The 16502-nt window shown below is 41.6% G+C and overlaps 1 protein-coding gene across 1 annotated transcript; it reads left to right on the forward strand.

The window, feature by feature from the left end:
* Positions 1 to 1249: 1249 nt before the first annotated feature.
* Positions 1250 to 16029, forward strand: LOC121532315 (fibroblast growth factor 6). Its single transcript, XM_041838183.2, has 3 exons — positions 1250 to 3933; positions 4452 to 4555; positions 12499 to 16029. The coding sequence occupies exons 1-3, from the start codon at positions 3624 to 3626 to the stop codon at positions 12673 to 12675; spliced, it is 591 nt and encodes a 196-aa protein (XP_041694117.1). The 5' UTR covers positions 1250 to 3623; the 3' UTR covers positions 12676 to 16029.
* Positions 16030 to 16502: the final 473 nt, after the last annotated feature.

Below are 16502 nucleotides of genomic sequence, written 5' to 3' on the forward strand. Positions count from 1 at the left end.
GACAGCGATCACACCCTCGAGTCTTCTTGGGTATGACGCTACAAGCTTGGCACACCGGTATTTGGGCAGTTTCTCCCATTTTTGTCTGTAGATCCTCTCAAGCTCTGTCAGGTTGGATGAGGAGTGTTGCTGCACAGCTATTTTCAGGTCTCTCCAGAGATGTTTGATCGGGTTTAAGTCCGGGCTCTGGCTGGGCCACTCAAGGACATTTAGAGACTTGTCCCGAAGCCACTCCTGCGTTGTCTTGGCTGTGTGCTTAGGGTCGTTGTCCTGTTGGAAGGTGAATCTTCGCCCCAGTCTGAGGTCCTGAGCACTCTGGAGCAGGTTTTCATCAAGGATCTCTCTGTACTTTGCTCTGTTCATCTTTCCCTCGATCCTGACTAGTCTCCCAGTCCCTGTCGCTGAAAAACATCCTCACAGCAAGATACTGCCACCACCATGCTTCACCGTAGGGATGGTGCCAGGTTTCCTCCAGACGTGACGCTTGGCATTCAGGCCAAAGAGTTCAATCTTGGTTTCATCAGACCAGAGAATCTTGTTTCTCATGGTCTGAGAGTCTTTAGGTGCCTTTTTGGCAAACTCCAAGCGGGCTGTCTTGTGCCTTTTACTGTGGAATGGCTTCCGTCTGGCCACTCTACCATAAAGACCTGATTGGTGGATTGCTGCAGAGATGGTTGTCCTTCTGGAAGGTTCTCCCATCTCCACAGAATAACTCTGGAGCTCTCTGAGTGACCATCAGGTTCTGACCAAGGCCCTTCTCCCCAGATTGCTCAGTTTGGCCGGGCGACCAGCTCTAGGAAGAGTCTTGGTAGTTCCAAACTTCAGAAATGTTTTGGTACCCTTCCCCAGATCTGTGCCTTGACACATCTGTCTCGGAGCTCTACAGACAATTCCTTCGACCTCATGGCTTGGTTTTTGCTCTGACATGCACTGTCAACTGTGGGACCTTATATAGACAGGTGTGTGCCTTTCCAAATCATGTCCAATCAATTGATTTTACCACAGGTGGACTCCAATCAAGTTGTAGAAACATCTTTAGGATGATCAATGGAAACAGGATGCACCTGAGCTCAATTTCGAGTCTCATAGCAAAGGGTCTGAATACTTATGTAAATAAGGTATTTCGTTTTAAAAAATGTAATACATTTGCAGAAAATCTAAAAACCTGTTTTCGCTTTGTCATTATGGGGTATTGTGTGTAGATTGATGAGGGAAAAAAATATTAATCAGTTTTAGAATAAGGCTGTAACGTAACAAAATGTGGAAAAAGTCAAGGGTTCTGAATACTTTCCGAAGGCACTGTATACTCTCATTTTGAGAATAGAGTCGAAAAGAATGTGTTTTTTTGCCTCAAGTGTAATATTTATTGGCAGTTAGTGACACTCTTAATCAATGAAAACCAATTAGTAGACAGACAGGTTAACTTTTTTTAAAAATAAAAGATGACTGAGGAAATTCCCCCCACACACAGACAATACTTATCTGACTTACTGTAGAACATAAGGACATACTGCCAGACCGCTTGGAAAAATAAGTCAATTTTGCAAGTGCCTCTACTACAAATGTCAGCATTTTTTGTACATAAATATGTATTTATTGTTCTTTAAAAATCATAAGCACATATTAAAGTATTTTTCCTTATTTTCATTGCATCTGTCAAAGGTGTAAGGTGCAAAAGCTATTTCTGTGAAAAAATGATAAATTATAATTTTGTATAGATGTGGCATAAAGACATCTTCTGCGCTATAATTTATTGGAATATTCTTCCATCCCACTCTTTCATCGTTGGCTGCTTACTCTCAGATAGCTTATTGATCTCGACTGCTGTCAATATTTCCCTATAGGATTGCAAATAAATAATAAATACATTTCATTTTAGTTCTGTAGGTTGTGAGGAATCGAACTCAAGTCACAAAGTTGATGATTTACTGGTTGACCATGCAGAATAGTACACTCATAATATTTAAAAACATTGTTTTGTTTTGTTTTTAAGTTGTTTTTCTTTTTTTTCATCCTGACCATTTCCTGTATTAGTTCTGGTTTTAAGGGAGCAACTTTGCTGAATGTGCATTTCCTGATGATGACTAATGCCTGTGCAAAGTATGGTAAACACCTCCTGTATCATTATTTATTTGTAAATATGAAGTAGTCAATACTGTTGCATCTGGATCAATTATAACCATTATTCCTCTGTTTTGAGTTCCTCCCATATTAAGTTTCGTTGATATTTCTTAGACATAAGTAACCATTGAATTTCAACAAGTTAGCAAGTGTTGTGGTCCTTTATTTGTCCAAATGCCCAGTGTTTGAGTTAGTTGTGCTTCATGATAGCAAGTGCCAAGGATCTTCACATTGGGCCTATTTGCCGATGACTGTATGATTATGAATCTGCTATTATGTCCTCAGTTTTCACTGATACTCCAAATGTGTTGTCCTTGGCGTTTTCAGCCTTCATAGAAATCAAATCATTTTTATTATAAATCCAGATTGGGTATCATTGTGCAGTCACCAAATATATTTGTATACAAATAAATGTACTGCATTGTAAAATGCTTGTCAGAGATGTTGTATGTCACTAAGAAGAACTTTGTACAGTCTGTGAAAATGATTTGAACTATGGTCAATGATGGTTGCGCATGAAGCACAGTTAAAACCTTGGAAATAGCGCCATCCATCGGAATTTCCAACCAAATGGATGACATTTATTAAGGGGTCCGGTGGAAGCGCGCAAATGTATATAATCTATTGATGTATAGGCATGCTCCATGGTGGCGTTACAAAGAAAATATGATATGCTTTTATGTTTCAGGCCAGGGGAAGGAATAGGCTATGAGAGACGTTTCGGGGTAACCGAAATACGCACCACAGTGCTCATGAATGCAACCTACTTTAATTGTAGCTAAAATAATAATTGGTTGAAAAAGTTAATAAACATGCAGCATATGATGTGGCCTGCAAGGGTGCCATTGCTCTCCGGTGACAAGTGGACCGTTTTTTACACCTTCCTTCTAAATAAGGAAGCAACCTGTCAGACATATGACCACCGACCCAATTTGGGAGCTGCCAAAGTGTCCATCGTGTCCCGCAGTTGCTTAACGCCACCCAATGAGGTCTCTCCCTTCCTCGGTTTCACGGGCGCTGTGACAGTGTTCCGTTGAACTCTCCACAGACTAGGCACTGCAGTTCAGCGACTCTTTTCTTGCTTGCTTGCAACTTCACTCTCTCCATCCTCGGCCCTTGTATTATTCGACTGGGCAGCGGTGAAGTCAGCATGACGTCATCTAGAGATGCGATAGCCTGGCAAGGTGAAACAAGGTTTTGGTGAGTGCTATTCTCCACGGCCTGCGTTGCCTACAGAGAGAGAGAGAGAGGCGCGGAGCTGCAAAACATGGTAATCATCATCGCCACCACCTCAAGATCTGCCGTGCACTCTCCTATTTCTACTCCTCTGCACTGGGGCTCTCGTTTCATACCCAGAGTTCAGATCTGCGTTACAAAAATAATCCTCTGCCAGCATGCCGAAGGAAGAAAAACAAGAAGAGTGGTATTTTTAGGGCCATTAATTCTGACCACGTGCCCCGAAGGTACACCGGAAGGCCATTGCGCAAAGTCTCCTCATCAGTATGTCCTACGAGGCCAGCACGCACTGGACGTTGATTGCGACTGTTCTCTTGGGGTTCCTAGTGGGGATTGCGTCATCATATCCTATTCCAAGCAGGACAAATGCAACTTTATTGGAGAAAAGATGGGAGACCCTCTTCTCCCGCTCCATTCTGGGCATCTCGGGGGAGAGATCGGACCTGAACTGGGAGAGTGACTATTTGCTAGGTATCAAAAGAGTCCGGAGGCTCTACTGCAACGTGGGCATCGGGTTTCACCTCCAGGTCCTCCCAGACGGCAGGATTAATGGTGTACATAATGAAAACCAGTACAGTGAGTTGCTTCCACAGATGTAGTAATGCAATAGACATCACATGAAGGGGTCGTCAATAATTATGCATCTAACAGCGGCTATAGCCCATATTTTGCATGATGTGTAATAAGCCGCGAAGGGAGCATTGGATTACTTCTAGAGCAAAGACAGATCTATTAAAAACACTATCCACCAGTGCTAAATATCTCCCAAAGCTCAAACATGACATGAATGTATGGACGTATTTAGACACTGGCTCCTACAGCGGCCCAGAAACGAACAGTCACCGACACCGTACACTTCCAAAAGGGCAATTATTACATGATAGCCTAAGCTCTGCAAATATCGAAAATTGGACGTGGGAATGAATATAGAACAAAGACTCAGCATCCTGCGTAGCAACCTGCAAGGTTACACCCACAGACGTATTGCACATGCTAGCTATAGCCTAGCCTACAACCATTTTGAACCATATTTTGTGCCAATCTGATCGGATGTGTTTTTCCAATATCTAATATCTGGTATTTTGTTCAATTAGGTCTATTAGAGATCTCAACTGTAGAGCGAGGAGTGGTTAGCTTGTATGGGGTGAGAAGTGAGCTGTTTGTCGCAATGAATGGCCGAGGAAGGTTATACGGAACGGTAGGTATGCACAGTATTACATTTATTGTCCTGCAATATTTGTTTTAATGGTTCCGCGTGGCATTTGCTATTATGACTGATCGGGTTTTATTTGCATGTCATTTAAAGCGATTGGGTGTGCCGATCTTAACATGTGCCGTAAATTATGTGATAAGACATATGCTAGTGGAATGCTATTTTGTTATTTTCGATGGTTCATTATATATATATATATATGTTTACCCTTTCTTATTATGCATTCGTATGAAATTGTAGGCAGTAAATGAGCTAGGGGCCTGTTCATGGTCGACTTGCCTTGGGCAATAATGATGAGGTTAACAGACGCATAATTGTGTCACGCTCTGTAATATGGCCCTGCGTGCGGGGGAAAGACCCCCGACACTCCAGAACCTGTCATCGGGACTTGGGACCATATGAAATTCATCCTTTGAAGATTAATATTATTTACATGTTAGGTTACACTTGTAGGCTATGCCTATCACTGAAGCCCCGTTTATAATTGGTGCTAATATGGGACCTTTGTCCTGATCTTGTCTACATTCTGATTGTGCCCACATTTCCAGAAATCTGTCTACACATGGTATTAAAATGGGTCTTATCCATCCACTGTGTCTGCATTGTGACCAGATTTCCTGGTCCCTTCATTTATGCAAATTATTTCAAACTAATATTTATTTATTGTAAGACACATATTGATGTAATCAGGCAATGGTGCCACCTGTCAATGATTTTAGAGGGCGGAATAATGATGATAATGGTTTCTTTGTCCAGATCTGTCTATACTTGTAAGATATCCACACACAATGCGTCACTGACTACCTCCGGAGATGGGCAGGATGACCTGATCACAATCAGATCACAATGTGTCTTTTGATTGTCTACACCTGTCTACAAATGTGGGCAAAATCAGAATGTGGACAAGAGCAGGACAAAGGACACAAGTTAGAACCAGGTATAAACGGGGCTTGAGTGAAGTGCGTCCTATGGACATTGAACCAATAGTTTTGAGTTTGAGTTAGTCTCCAACAGGTCGATCAAGAGCTACCAGTAGCTCGCAGCCCACCTATGAGTAGCTCACCAAACAATTCTGAAACTACACTGAACAAAAATATAAACGCAACATGCTACAATTTCAAAGATTTTTACTGAGTTACAGTTCATATAAGGAAATCAGTCAATTTAAATAAATTCATTAGACCCTAATCTATGGATTTCACATGACTGGGAATACAGATATGCCTCTGTTGGTCACAGAAAGGTAGGGGCGTGGATCAGAAAACCATTCAATATCTGGTGTTACCACCATTTGCCTCATGCAGCGCAACACATCTTCTTCACATAGAGTTGATCAGGCTGTAGATTGAGGCCTGTGGAATGTTGTCTCACTCCTCTTCAATGGCTGTGCGAAGTTGCTGGATATTTTTTGGGAACTGGAACACGCTGTCGTACACGTTGATCCAGACCATCCCAAACATACTCAATGGGTGACATGTCTTGTGAGTATGCAGGCCATGGAAGAACTGGGACATTTTCAGCTTCCAGGAATTGTGTACAGATCCTTGCTACATGGGGCCATGCATTATCATGCTGAAACATGAGGTGATGGCGGCAGATGAATGGCACGACAATGTCCTCAGGATCTCTTCACGGTATCTCTGGCATTCAAATTGCCATTGATAAAATGCAATTGTGTTCATTGTCCGTAGCTTATGCCTGCCCATACCATAACCTCACTGCCACCATGGCCACTGTGTTCACAGCGTTGACATCAGCAAACCACTCGCCCACACAACGCCATACGTCTGCCATCTGCCCGGTACAGTTGAAACCGGGATTCATCCGTGAAGAGCACACTTCTCCAGCATGCCATTGGCCATCGAAGGTGAGCATTTGCCCACTGAAGTCGGATATGAAGCCGAACAGCAGTCAGGTCAAGACCCTGGTGAGGATGAGGAGCACGCAGATGAGCTTCCCTGAGATGGTTTCTGACTGTTTGTGCAGAAATTATTAGGTTGTGCAAACCCACAGTTTCATCAGCTGTCCGGGTGGCTGGTCTCAGACAATCCTACAGGTGTTTAAGACAGATGTGGAGGTCCAGGGCTGGCGTGGTTACATGTGGTCTGCGGTTGTGAGACCGGTTGGACATACTACCACATTTTCTAAAACGACGTTGGAGGTGGCTTATGGTAGAGAAATTAACATTCAGTTCTCTGGCAACAGCTCTGGTGGACATTCCTGCAGTCAGCATGCCAATTGCATGCTCCCTCAAAACTTGAGACATCTGTGGCATTGTGTTGTGTGACAAAACTGCACATTTTAGAGTGGCCTTTTATTGTTCCCAGCACAAGGTGCACCTGTGTAATGATCTTGCTGTTTAATCAGCTTCTTGATATGCCACACCTGTCAGGTGGATGGATTATCTTGGGAAAGGAGTAACGTTCACTCATTGGGATGTAAACAAATTAGTGCACAAAATTTGAGAGAAATAAGCTTTTTGTGCTTATGAAAAATGTCTGGGATCTTTTATTTCAGCTCATGAAACATGGGACCAACACTTTACATGTTGCGTTTATATTTTTTGTTCAGTATACATGCAATTTTCACGTGTTCTCACAAGGATCAGACACCGCAAGCTCCCAGCTGGCCTGCTATCTAATCAACGCAACATTGACATTATCCTACCCCTGGTTAGCCACTATTGGCCAAACCTAACACAAACCTGCCAATTAATTTCCAGCAATATTACCCGTCTGTCTGTGGTGCGCGCGTTTGTATATCACTCCGGGTGTAGCCAGTTGACCTGATAACCGTCTTGTGGCTTGACAGAAATACTTTCCCCAAAACCTTATAAATTAAATGTTAACTGCACTGCAAAGTAGGCTTACCTGGTAGAAGTATATCATGAATAAGTATATCATTTGTATGTGTTATTTGCAAACTTTGCCATTAAATGAGCAGCAGCAGTACAGAACCATGCTAGACCCACACGTTAGATGGCACATTCCTCACTTGCTAGATGCGCAATTAAAGGGGAATTACACTCATATCAAAATGTGTTCGTTTCTTCCAGACCCCCCAAAAAATTGTCTTCTGATGTGATTTAAGCATTGACATGGACTCAGAACGTTCCAATGTCATTGTTTCTCTATGAACAATTGTAATTTTGAGAGTTAAAAACAGAAAACATCTAAAACCAGGAAAAAGAAAACTGAGAAAACATAATTTGAGAAAAAAAATCACTGATTGTATAGGGCCCCCCTTAGAGTTGTTTATTAACCATTATTGTTCCAGGTATATTGACAGAAACAGTGCACTACTTTCTCTTGTACAGTCGTGGTCAAAAGTTTTGAGAATGACACAAGTATTGGTCTTCACAAAGTTCGCTGCTTCAGTGTTATGAGATATTTTTGTCAGATGTTACTATGGTATACTGAAGTATAATTACATGCATTCCATAAGTGTCAAAGGCTTTTATTGACAATTACATTAAGTTTATGCAAAGAGTCAATATTTGCAGTGTTAACCCTTCTTTTTCAAGACCTCTGCAATCCGCCCTGGCATGCTGTCAATTAACTTCTGGGCCACATCCTGACTGATGGCAGCCCATTCTTGCATAATCAATGCTTGGAGTTTGTCAGAATTTGTGGGTTTTTGTTTGTCCACCCGCCTCTTGAGGATCGACCACAAGTTCTCAATGGGATTAAGGTCTGGGGAGTTTCCTGGCCATGGACCCAAAATGTCGATGTTTTGTTCCCCGAGCCACTTAGTTATCACTTTTGCCTTATGGCAAGGTGCTCCATCATGCTGGAAAAGGCATTGGTCGTCACCAAACTGTTCTTGGATGGTTGGGAGAAGTTGCTCTCGGAGGATATGTTGGTGCCATTCTTTATTCATGGCTGTGTTCTTAGGCAAAATTGTGAGTGAGCCCACTCCCTTGGCTGAGAAGCAACCCCACACATGAATGGTCTCAGGATGCTTTACTGTTGGCATGACACAGGACTGATGTTTTTCCTGGAGAGAAGTGGCTTCTTTGCTGCCCTTCTTGACACCAGGCCATCCTCCAAAAGTCTTCGCCTCACTGTGCGTGCAGATGCACTCACACCTGCCTGCTGCCATTCCTGAGCAAGATCTGCACTGGTGGTGCCCCGATCCAGCAGCTGAATCAACTTTAGGAGACGTCCTGGCGCTTGCTGGACTTTCTTGGGGACCCTGGCGCCTTCTTCACAACAATTGAACCTCTTTCCTTGAAGTTCTTGATGATCCGATAAATGGTTGATTTAGGTGCAATCTTACTAGCAGCAATATCCTTGCCTGTGAAGCCCTTTTTGTGCAAAGCAATGATGATGGCACGTGGTTAACAGAGGAAGAACAATGATTTCAAGCACCACCCTCCTTTTAAAGCTTCCAGTCTGTTATTCTAACTCAATCAGCATGACAGAGTGATCTCCAGCCTTGTCCTCGTCAAACACTCTCACCTGTGTTAACGAGAGAATCACTGACATGATGGCGGCTGGTCCTTTTGTGGCAGGGCTGAAATGCAGTGGAAATGTTTTTTTGGGATTAAGTTCATTTTCATGGCAAAGAGGGACTTTGCAATTAATTGCAATTCATTTGATCACTCTTCATGACATTCTGGAGTATATGCAAATTGCCATCATCAAAACTGAGGCAGCAGACTTTGTAAAAATTAGTATTTGTGTCATTCTCAAAACTTTTGACCATGACTGTACACTAAGGACCCGGGAAAGAGTTGCAGGGGAGAAGGGTAGAATGTGCCTATTTGAAAGCTAGAAAAAAAATAGTAGCTTGCGACATTTTTCATTTTTTAAAAGTTGCTTTCAAAGGTTGGAGACCCCTGCATTAGGGTATCTCTGACGGACGTCATCAGCTCCCTGTCTTGTCGATATTCCCAGCACATGCTGTCTTTTCACAATTTATAATAGCAGAAAATTGTCAAAAAGGTTCACACATCATGTATATCCAATAAACACTCTGAAAAATATTGTTAGTGAAATGTTTATTAAGATAGACAAATACGATTCACAATGAACAACGTGCAAGGTGAGCAAAAGAAGGCCCATGCAGCTCTCCAATTGCGCATGAATGAACATCACCAAAAGAATACAGTTACATAGTGTATGCAATTAACAACATGTTTACATTAAAATACATACAGTGGCTTGCAAAAGTATTCACCCCCCTTGGCATTTTTCCTATTTTGTTGCCTTACAACCTGGAATTAAAATTGATTTTTTGGGGGGGGTTGTATCATTTGATTTACACAACATGCCTACCACTTTGAAGATGCAAAATATTTTTTTGTGTGAAACAAACAAGAAATAAGACAAAAAAACAGAAAACTTGACCATGCATAACTATTCACCCCCCCAAAGTCAATACTTTGTAGAGCCACCTTTTGCAGCAATTACAGCTGTAAGTCTCTTGGGGTATGTGTCTATAAGCTTGGCACATCTAACCACTGGGATTGTTGCCCATTCTTCAAGGCAAAACTGCTCCAGCTCCTTCAAGTTGGATGGGTTCCGCTGGTGTACAGCAATCTTTAAGTTATACCACAGATTCTCAATTGGATTGAGGTCTGGGCTTTGACCTTAAACCACTCAAGTGTTGCTTTAGCAGTATGCTTAGGGTCATTGTCCTGCTGGAAGGTGAACCTCCGTCCCAGTCTCAAATCTCTGGAAGACTGAAACAGGTTTCCCTCAAGAATTTCCCTGTATTTAGTGCCATCCATCATTCCTTCAGTTTCCTAGTCCCTGCCGATGAAAAACATCCCCACAGCATGATGCTGCCACCACCACCATGCTTCACTGTGGGTATGGTGTTCTCAGGGTGATGAGAGGTGTTGGGTTTGTGCTAGACATAGCATTTTCCTTGATGGCCAAAAAGCTCAATTTTAGTCTCATCTGACCAGAGTACCTTCTTCCATATGTTTGGGGAGTCTCCCACATGCCTTTCGGCGAACACCAAATGTGTTTGCTTATTTTTTTTCTGGCCACTCTTCCATAAAGCCCAGCTCTGTGGAGTGTACGGCTTAAAGTGGTCCTAAGGACAGATACTCCAATCTCCGCTGTGGAGCTTTGCAGCTCCTTCAGGGTTATCTTTGGTCTCTTTGTTGCCTCTCTGATTAATGCCCTCCTTGCCTGGTCCGTGAGTTTTGGTGTACGGCCCTCTCTTGGCAGGTTTGTTGTGGTGCCATATTCTTTAACATTTTTAATAATGGATTTAATGGTGCTCCGTGGGATGTTCAAAGTTTAGGATATTTTTTTATAACCCAACCCTGATCTGTACTTCTCCACAACTTTGTCCCTGACCTGTTTGGAGAGCTCCTTGGTCTTCATGGTGCCGCTTGCTTGGTGGTGCCCCTTGCTTAGTGGTGTTGCAGACTCTGGGGCCTTTCTGAACAGGTGTATATATACTGAGATCATGTGACACTTAGATTGCACACAGGTGGACTTTATTTAACTAATTATGTGACTTCTGAAGGTAATTGGTTGCACCAGATCTAATTTAGGGGCTTCATAGTAAAGGGGGTGAATACATTTGCACGCACCTCTTTTCTGTTATTAATTTTTTTGAATTTTTTGAAAGAAGTTATTTATTTTTATTTAACTTCACCAATTTGGTCTATTTTGTGTATGTCCATAACATGAAATCCAAATAAAAATCAATTTAAATTACAGGTTGTAATGCAACAAAATTAGAAAAACGCTAAGGGGGATGAATACTTTTGCAAGGCACTGTACTCCAGTATTTTGGCAACTAATAAAGTATTTTTTAAACCTCCCGCTTTGGGCTGGATGTGTCAATGTGTAGTTCATACATGCATAATCTATGAGCAGAATTACTGTCTTACCTCAATCACCCACGAAATCCCTAGTTTGAAAGTGACTGTTTTCTTGAAGCTGTGTCGTGCCATTTTCCCTACATTTCCTGCCACGTGGGCCAGCCCCCTAGCATTTCGATTTCTAGCCAATGAGCTTCAGCCCCTCAAGCATTTGAGTGACAACTAGCAAGAGGTCTGCCCAGCGTTATCCAATGAGGTTGCAGGGTGGGCCTAAGGGCTCAGTGGACACAGCAGAGCGAGAGCAATGACGTGGTGCACATATCTGCACATATGTGACGTAGTACGCAATCTTCGGGGACCACTTTTGGTTTGTGAGTGCTACTTTCAGAACTACTGGCTAAAAAGTATACAAAAGTACCGGATCATCTCTTTAATTATTGCACTAATAACCCATTGGTGAATAGGCTAATTAATGACCCATATGGTTGAGAAATAAGTTGTACAGCAGTGCTACCTGTATGTAATACTCAGTCATTGACGTTTTAAAAGGAGAGTTCACCCAGGGAATAAGCAAACCAACATTTGTTTTTGTTCAGTTAGCTGCAGCTTAGCATTGTCTTCATCAAGCACAAACTATGGGAGTGGTAGGCAAGGCCCCTGTTAGTATGCTCCCAATAGCATGTGTAAACCACTCCAAAACAGCAACATTCACAGTACTTTTTTTATATTTTTATATTGAGGGAGTATGATATTTCAGGATGATCTCAGTCGATTCCAAGTTTTTATTGTAGTTTTCAATAAAAAAGAGAGCATGCTGTAATTTTGGTTAGGTATCCCCTCAAGGACATACATGTACGGTCTGATAAACAATTTTGTTTATTAGGAATTTTGGATGGAGCAAGAGATGTGCTAATCTTCAGAGACAAAGGTTTACAGGTTCTTCCATCAACCCCAAATTTGCTACAATATGTTAGTGTATGGCTCCCCTACTTTACATGTGAACCAATTCTGGATGAGGATGAAATGTATGCATGGCGAGTATTTTTTCTGTGCATCTTGTACAACTGTATCAAACTGGTAACTGTGAAACTAAACTTGGCCATACTTTTTTCTTTGACCTTTTCTCCTTTGCTATTTTCAGACAGTCTTCCATGATGAGTGCAAGTTCAGAGAGAGCATGCTGCCAAACAACTACAATGCCTATGAGTCTTCCGTTTACAGAGGCTCCTACATTGCTCTCAGCAAGCATGGCCGTCTGAAGAGAGGCAACAAGGCCACCACTGCCATGACTGTCACACACTTCCTCCCCCGAATATGAGCAAAACTGGCAATAACTCACTTATTTGCACATGTGGATTGTTGTCCAGGTAACATTATACTGTATACACCAATACAAATGGACTGCAAAAGAAAGAAATACCATTATATGATAGTATTTATTCAGTCTTTATATGTATATTTCGGTAGCTTACTTTGTATTAGAACTCATGGAAATGCCATTAATTGCTGCTTATTATTTTAATCAGTATTATATAAGGGGATGGAGAAGCTTCATCTGTCCCCTTCACTTTATATGGGTGCTTGCCATACATAAATGGTGGAGACCTTGCCCTGTCAGTGGATGACAGCTAAGCTCAGCCTCTAGAAGTGAAATGGATACTTTTTATTACCTCAAAGCGCCACGTCCCAAATTAAATAATGTGTGCATGATATTTCTACTGAGAAGAATGCCTGTTTACTTTGAACTTTTGTGATTATCCATCAAGGACTCTACATTTTCCATAATCTGTGTCAACATTATATCATTGTCTAGTAAGGGCAACTAGAGCGCTTACCAAATATTTGTTTTCTTGCTTTGTGATGAGGTGGTGGCTGCCTTTGATTCCTACTTGCGGCTCCTTCCCTTGCATGCGAGAAACGCTCCCCTCAGTCAGAAATAGGGATGACATGCAAGTCATCACTCCCTCATGCTCCGGGGGGCTTTAGCCCAATTCCTAGAGGGCCAAAAGTATCTTCAGTTTATTTTCTTTCCAGAATGAGATCAGTTAAGTAATTGAGACTGTGTCAGATAGGCCAGGCCCCTCAGGAGCTCACAGCCATTGGTGTGGGAAGCTAGAACTGGAGACCCACCATCCTAGGGGGACTTTGACAATCCTGACTTTTATGAGGCTAGATGGTTTTATGAGGCTAAGTGTGAGATGGTTTGATGTTTAGACCAGATTGAAATGTGTGTGTGTCTTGTCTTGGACTAACTGGGAGCCTGCTGTATCGATCAAACAGTTTGATTAGTTTTTAAACTGATGAGGGTTGAAACCTTAACTTATCCGCTGGTTTGAACATTTTTTTTTAGCACTTTTACAGTATCTCCATTTCTGCAGTAAATGTCGAGCTGCATAAAAATAGTGCTTGTTTTCACGTTCACTCAACATTATTTGAAATAATGTAAATATTCCTATTAATTTTTTTTGAGAAGGGATGCTTATTTCATGCAACTAAGATTTGCTAACAATATTTCAGGTAACTCAATCTGGCTAGTATATCTAATATCTGATATTTAGATAATAAGGATTGTACTCATACGTACCTGTTTCTCTCTTTCATTGTTTAAACTGGTTATGAAGTTGTAAGATCTTGTGTGAAAGAAAAACAGAAGCAATGTCTCAAAGCAATTCACCAAAGGCTTACAGTAGTGATGTTTGGACTTTGTACAGTATGCAGCATACTTGAAGTCAATGCTTGCTTGCTCTCCTCCTCGAATACTGTACGTTTCCATAGTGGAGGGAAACAAATATACAGGGCTGTACTGACATGCAGAAGAGGGCTTATATGGGACCGTGCATGTGGCACCCATTGTTGTTTTAACCTACTGAAGATGCAGATTATGTTGGACAAGCTACTCCCCAAATACCTGAGCAGACCCCCCTTGGCCAGTTGACACTGTAAAACCCTTTGTTCAACAGCGGTCTTGAGATTCCAGAAGTATCCTTCCTCTCCCATCTGGAGCCATTTTAGTCCACGTCAGAGTCATAGACCTCTTTCACTGTGTCTAAGCACGTGGTGTTCAGGTTGACCCGGATCACTTTGCCCTTTTGACGCCACTTTGACCTACATTTGCTCTGTTATTCCTTTATTTATTTATGGATGGTGTGTAGCTCGATGAAAACCTTGCATGAATGACATAAGGTGATTTTTAGGTGTAAGTGGTTTGATTCTGTATCTCTCTTTGACTGGTCGTCAATGAGCATGGACTTATTGGGAATGGAGTGGCAAAATCTGATTTAAAGATTTCTCTTTGGCTATTACAATGCTATAAGTATGTTTAGTGCATCTGAGTAAAATCCATAGGAAAGGTCATCTTTGACCTCTTTTACCAACCTTTAACTTTACGCCTGTTAAATTCTTATTCCAACACAAGTACTTACAGTAGTAAGAAGAGACAGGCTGAGGCTTGATGCAGTGTCTGGTTGTGATGGAACACGGGAAGTATCTGCGTGAACAGCCATCATACTCCGTATTTGCCACAGCCAAAGAGAAAGCAGAGTTCCTATCAAATCAATTTACCAAGCTGAAATTGTCTCCATGTGCAAGCAAGGCACTGCTTCCATCAAGGAGGATAGCAGACAATGAAAATATGTAACACAAAGGCTGTTTTGGATGTGGACCGTTATGAGACAAAACATGATTTTATATGGATAACAAGTAGTGCTGTTGCTTGAACCATGGTGCTGAAGGGGTCTATGCCTTGAAAACAATTGGTGCTCCCAGGAGATATAGCTACTGTAATAGTTATGCAAGTTAAAAGTGTTGCTCAGTCTGCCAAGTAGAGTTATCTCTACAGCTAGCACCAGATCAAGCCCACTTTCATTGTCACAATGGAACTGAAACATATCCTCACCACCACCTATTCAGGATGATGATCAGTGATTGAGGAATGAATGAAAACAAGCTTTTCCACTGTCTTGCATGTGTCTGTGTGGGATGATAACGTAGCAGGATTCATGGTTTCGTTGAATTTGGATGGTGCGACATCTTATTTTCCATCCGTTCTCCCCAAAATGTAATCATAATAAGACATGCAATGTGAATGTTCATGAAGGTGAATAATATTTGTTTGGATTACAACATCCTTATCATTCTTTTTTTTTTTTGCTGGTCCATATGGGCAACAGGAAATTATCATGACAACAAGCAAATACGTGAACTGAAATAGAGATATTTGGAAGTGTGAGAATGTGTCTCTGTCACAATGGCTTTTCATGTCATAAGGGGCACCTAGTTCAGTGTACACCTGTTAGGCCTAACCATAGGTCTTTGTACCAAATGTATTAAAGCTGCTTAAAGAGTGTTAGATACTCAAATGGTGTTCAAGCCTACAGTAACTTACAATACAGTGTGTTGCAGGCTCTCCAACTTGTGCAAAGGTGCTATGGGTGGTAGTGGATAAGGGAAGGGTGGTAGCGATTCTGTGTGTGTCCCTGTGTGTCAGCAGCCTAAGTTTGTGTGTCTCTGTTTTATATTCCTGCACTGAGGGTAGTGTGCTTCCTTCTGAATCCCCCTCCTCTTTTTAACATATACCTCACCTTCTGCCTTAGTTCCGATTTATTGAAATGATTGTAAATTAGTTTGAAATAACAGACTTCTCCAATCATTTGTTTCTGAAAAAAAATATGATGACAAGTAAGAATACTAATATATTAAAAATGGTTTTCCTTTTATTTTTGTACGTATGTGCTGTGCACAGCAGTCAACTGTATTCCTGAAATAATAATTAAAAAAATGTTTTTTATGGGTTGTTATTTTATGCCTATGGTTCATGTCAATTGTGAACTGGATTTAGAATGATTGAACCTCCCTATGTGTTGATTTGGTCAAGGCCACCCTGAGTATTTTAGATTGAGAAGTAGGTTATACAGTATTCAAGACAAAATATGCCAGCGAGTTACATGGTTCTTTGTGGCAGTTGATAAGTAAATTGCACTATTTCAAGGAATATACTGCAATTCTCAACACACTCAAATTCCTTTGATATATGTGAGGCTGGGGCTCCCTCCTCTGGCAAAAATAAATATGGCCACGTTTTGGGAAGAATATGGTTCCCCCAAACCACTGTGAAGGCGATTAGCAGAGAGCAGGAATGGCACATGG

Source organism: Coregonus clupeaformis, chromosome 19, assembly GCF_020615455.1.
Source record: "Coregonus clupeaformis isolate EN_2021a chromosome 19, ASM2061545v1, whole genome shotgun sequence".
NCBI classification, from domain to species: domain Eukaryota; kingdom Metazoa; phylum Chordata; class Actinopteri; order Salmoniformes; family Salmonidae; genus Coregonus; species Coregonus clupeaformis.

Bases quoted from the DNA above. Each gene is read 5' to 3' on its own strand.
- LOC121532315 (XM_041838183.2), top strand. From the start codon at position 3,624: ATGTCCTACGAGGCCAGCACGCACTGGACGTTGATTGCGACTGTTCTC. The intron at 3,934-4,451 runs GTGAGTTGCTTC...TTGTTCAATTAG, and splicing joins ACATAATGAAAACCAGTACA to GTCTATTAGAGATCTCAACT. The intron at 4,556-12,498 runs GTAGGTATGCAC...TGCTATTTTCAG, and splicing joins GAGGAAGGTTATACGGAACG to ACAGTCTTCCATGATGAGTG.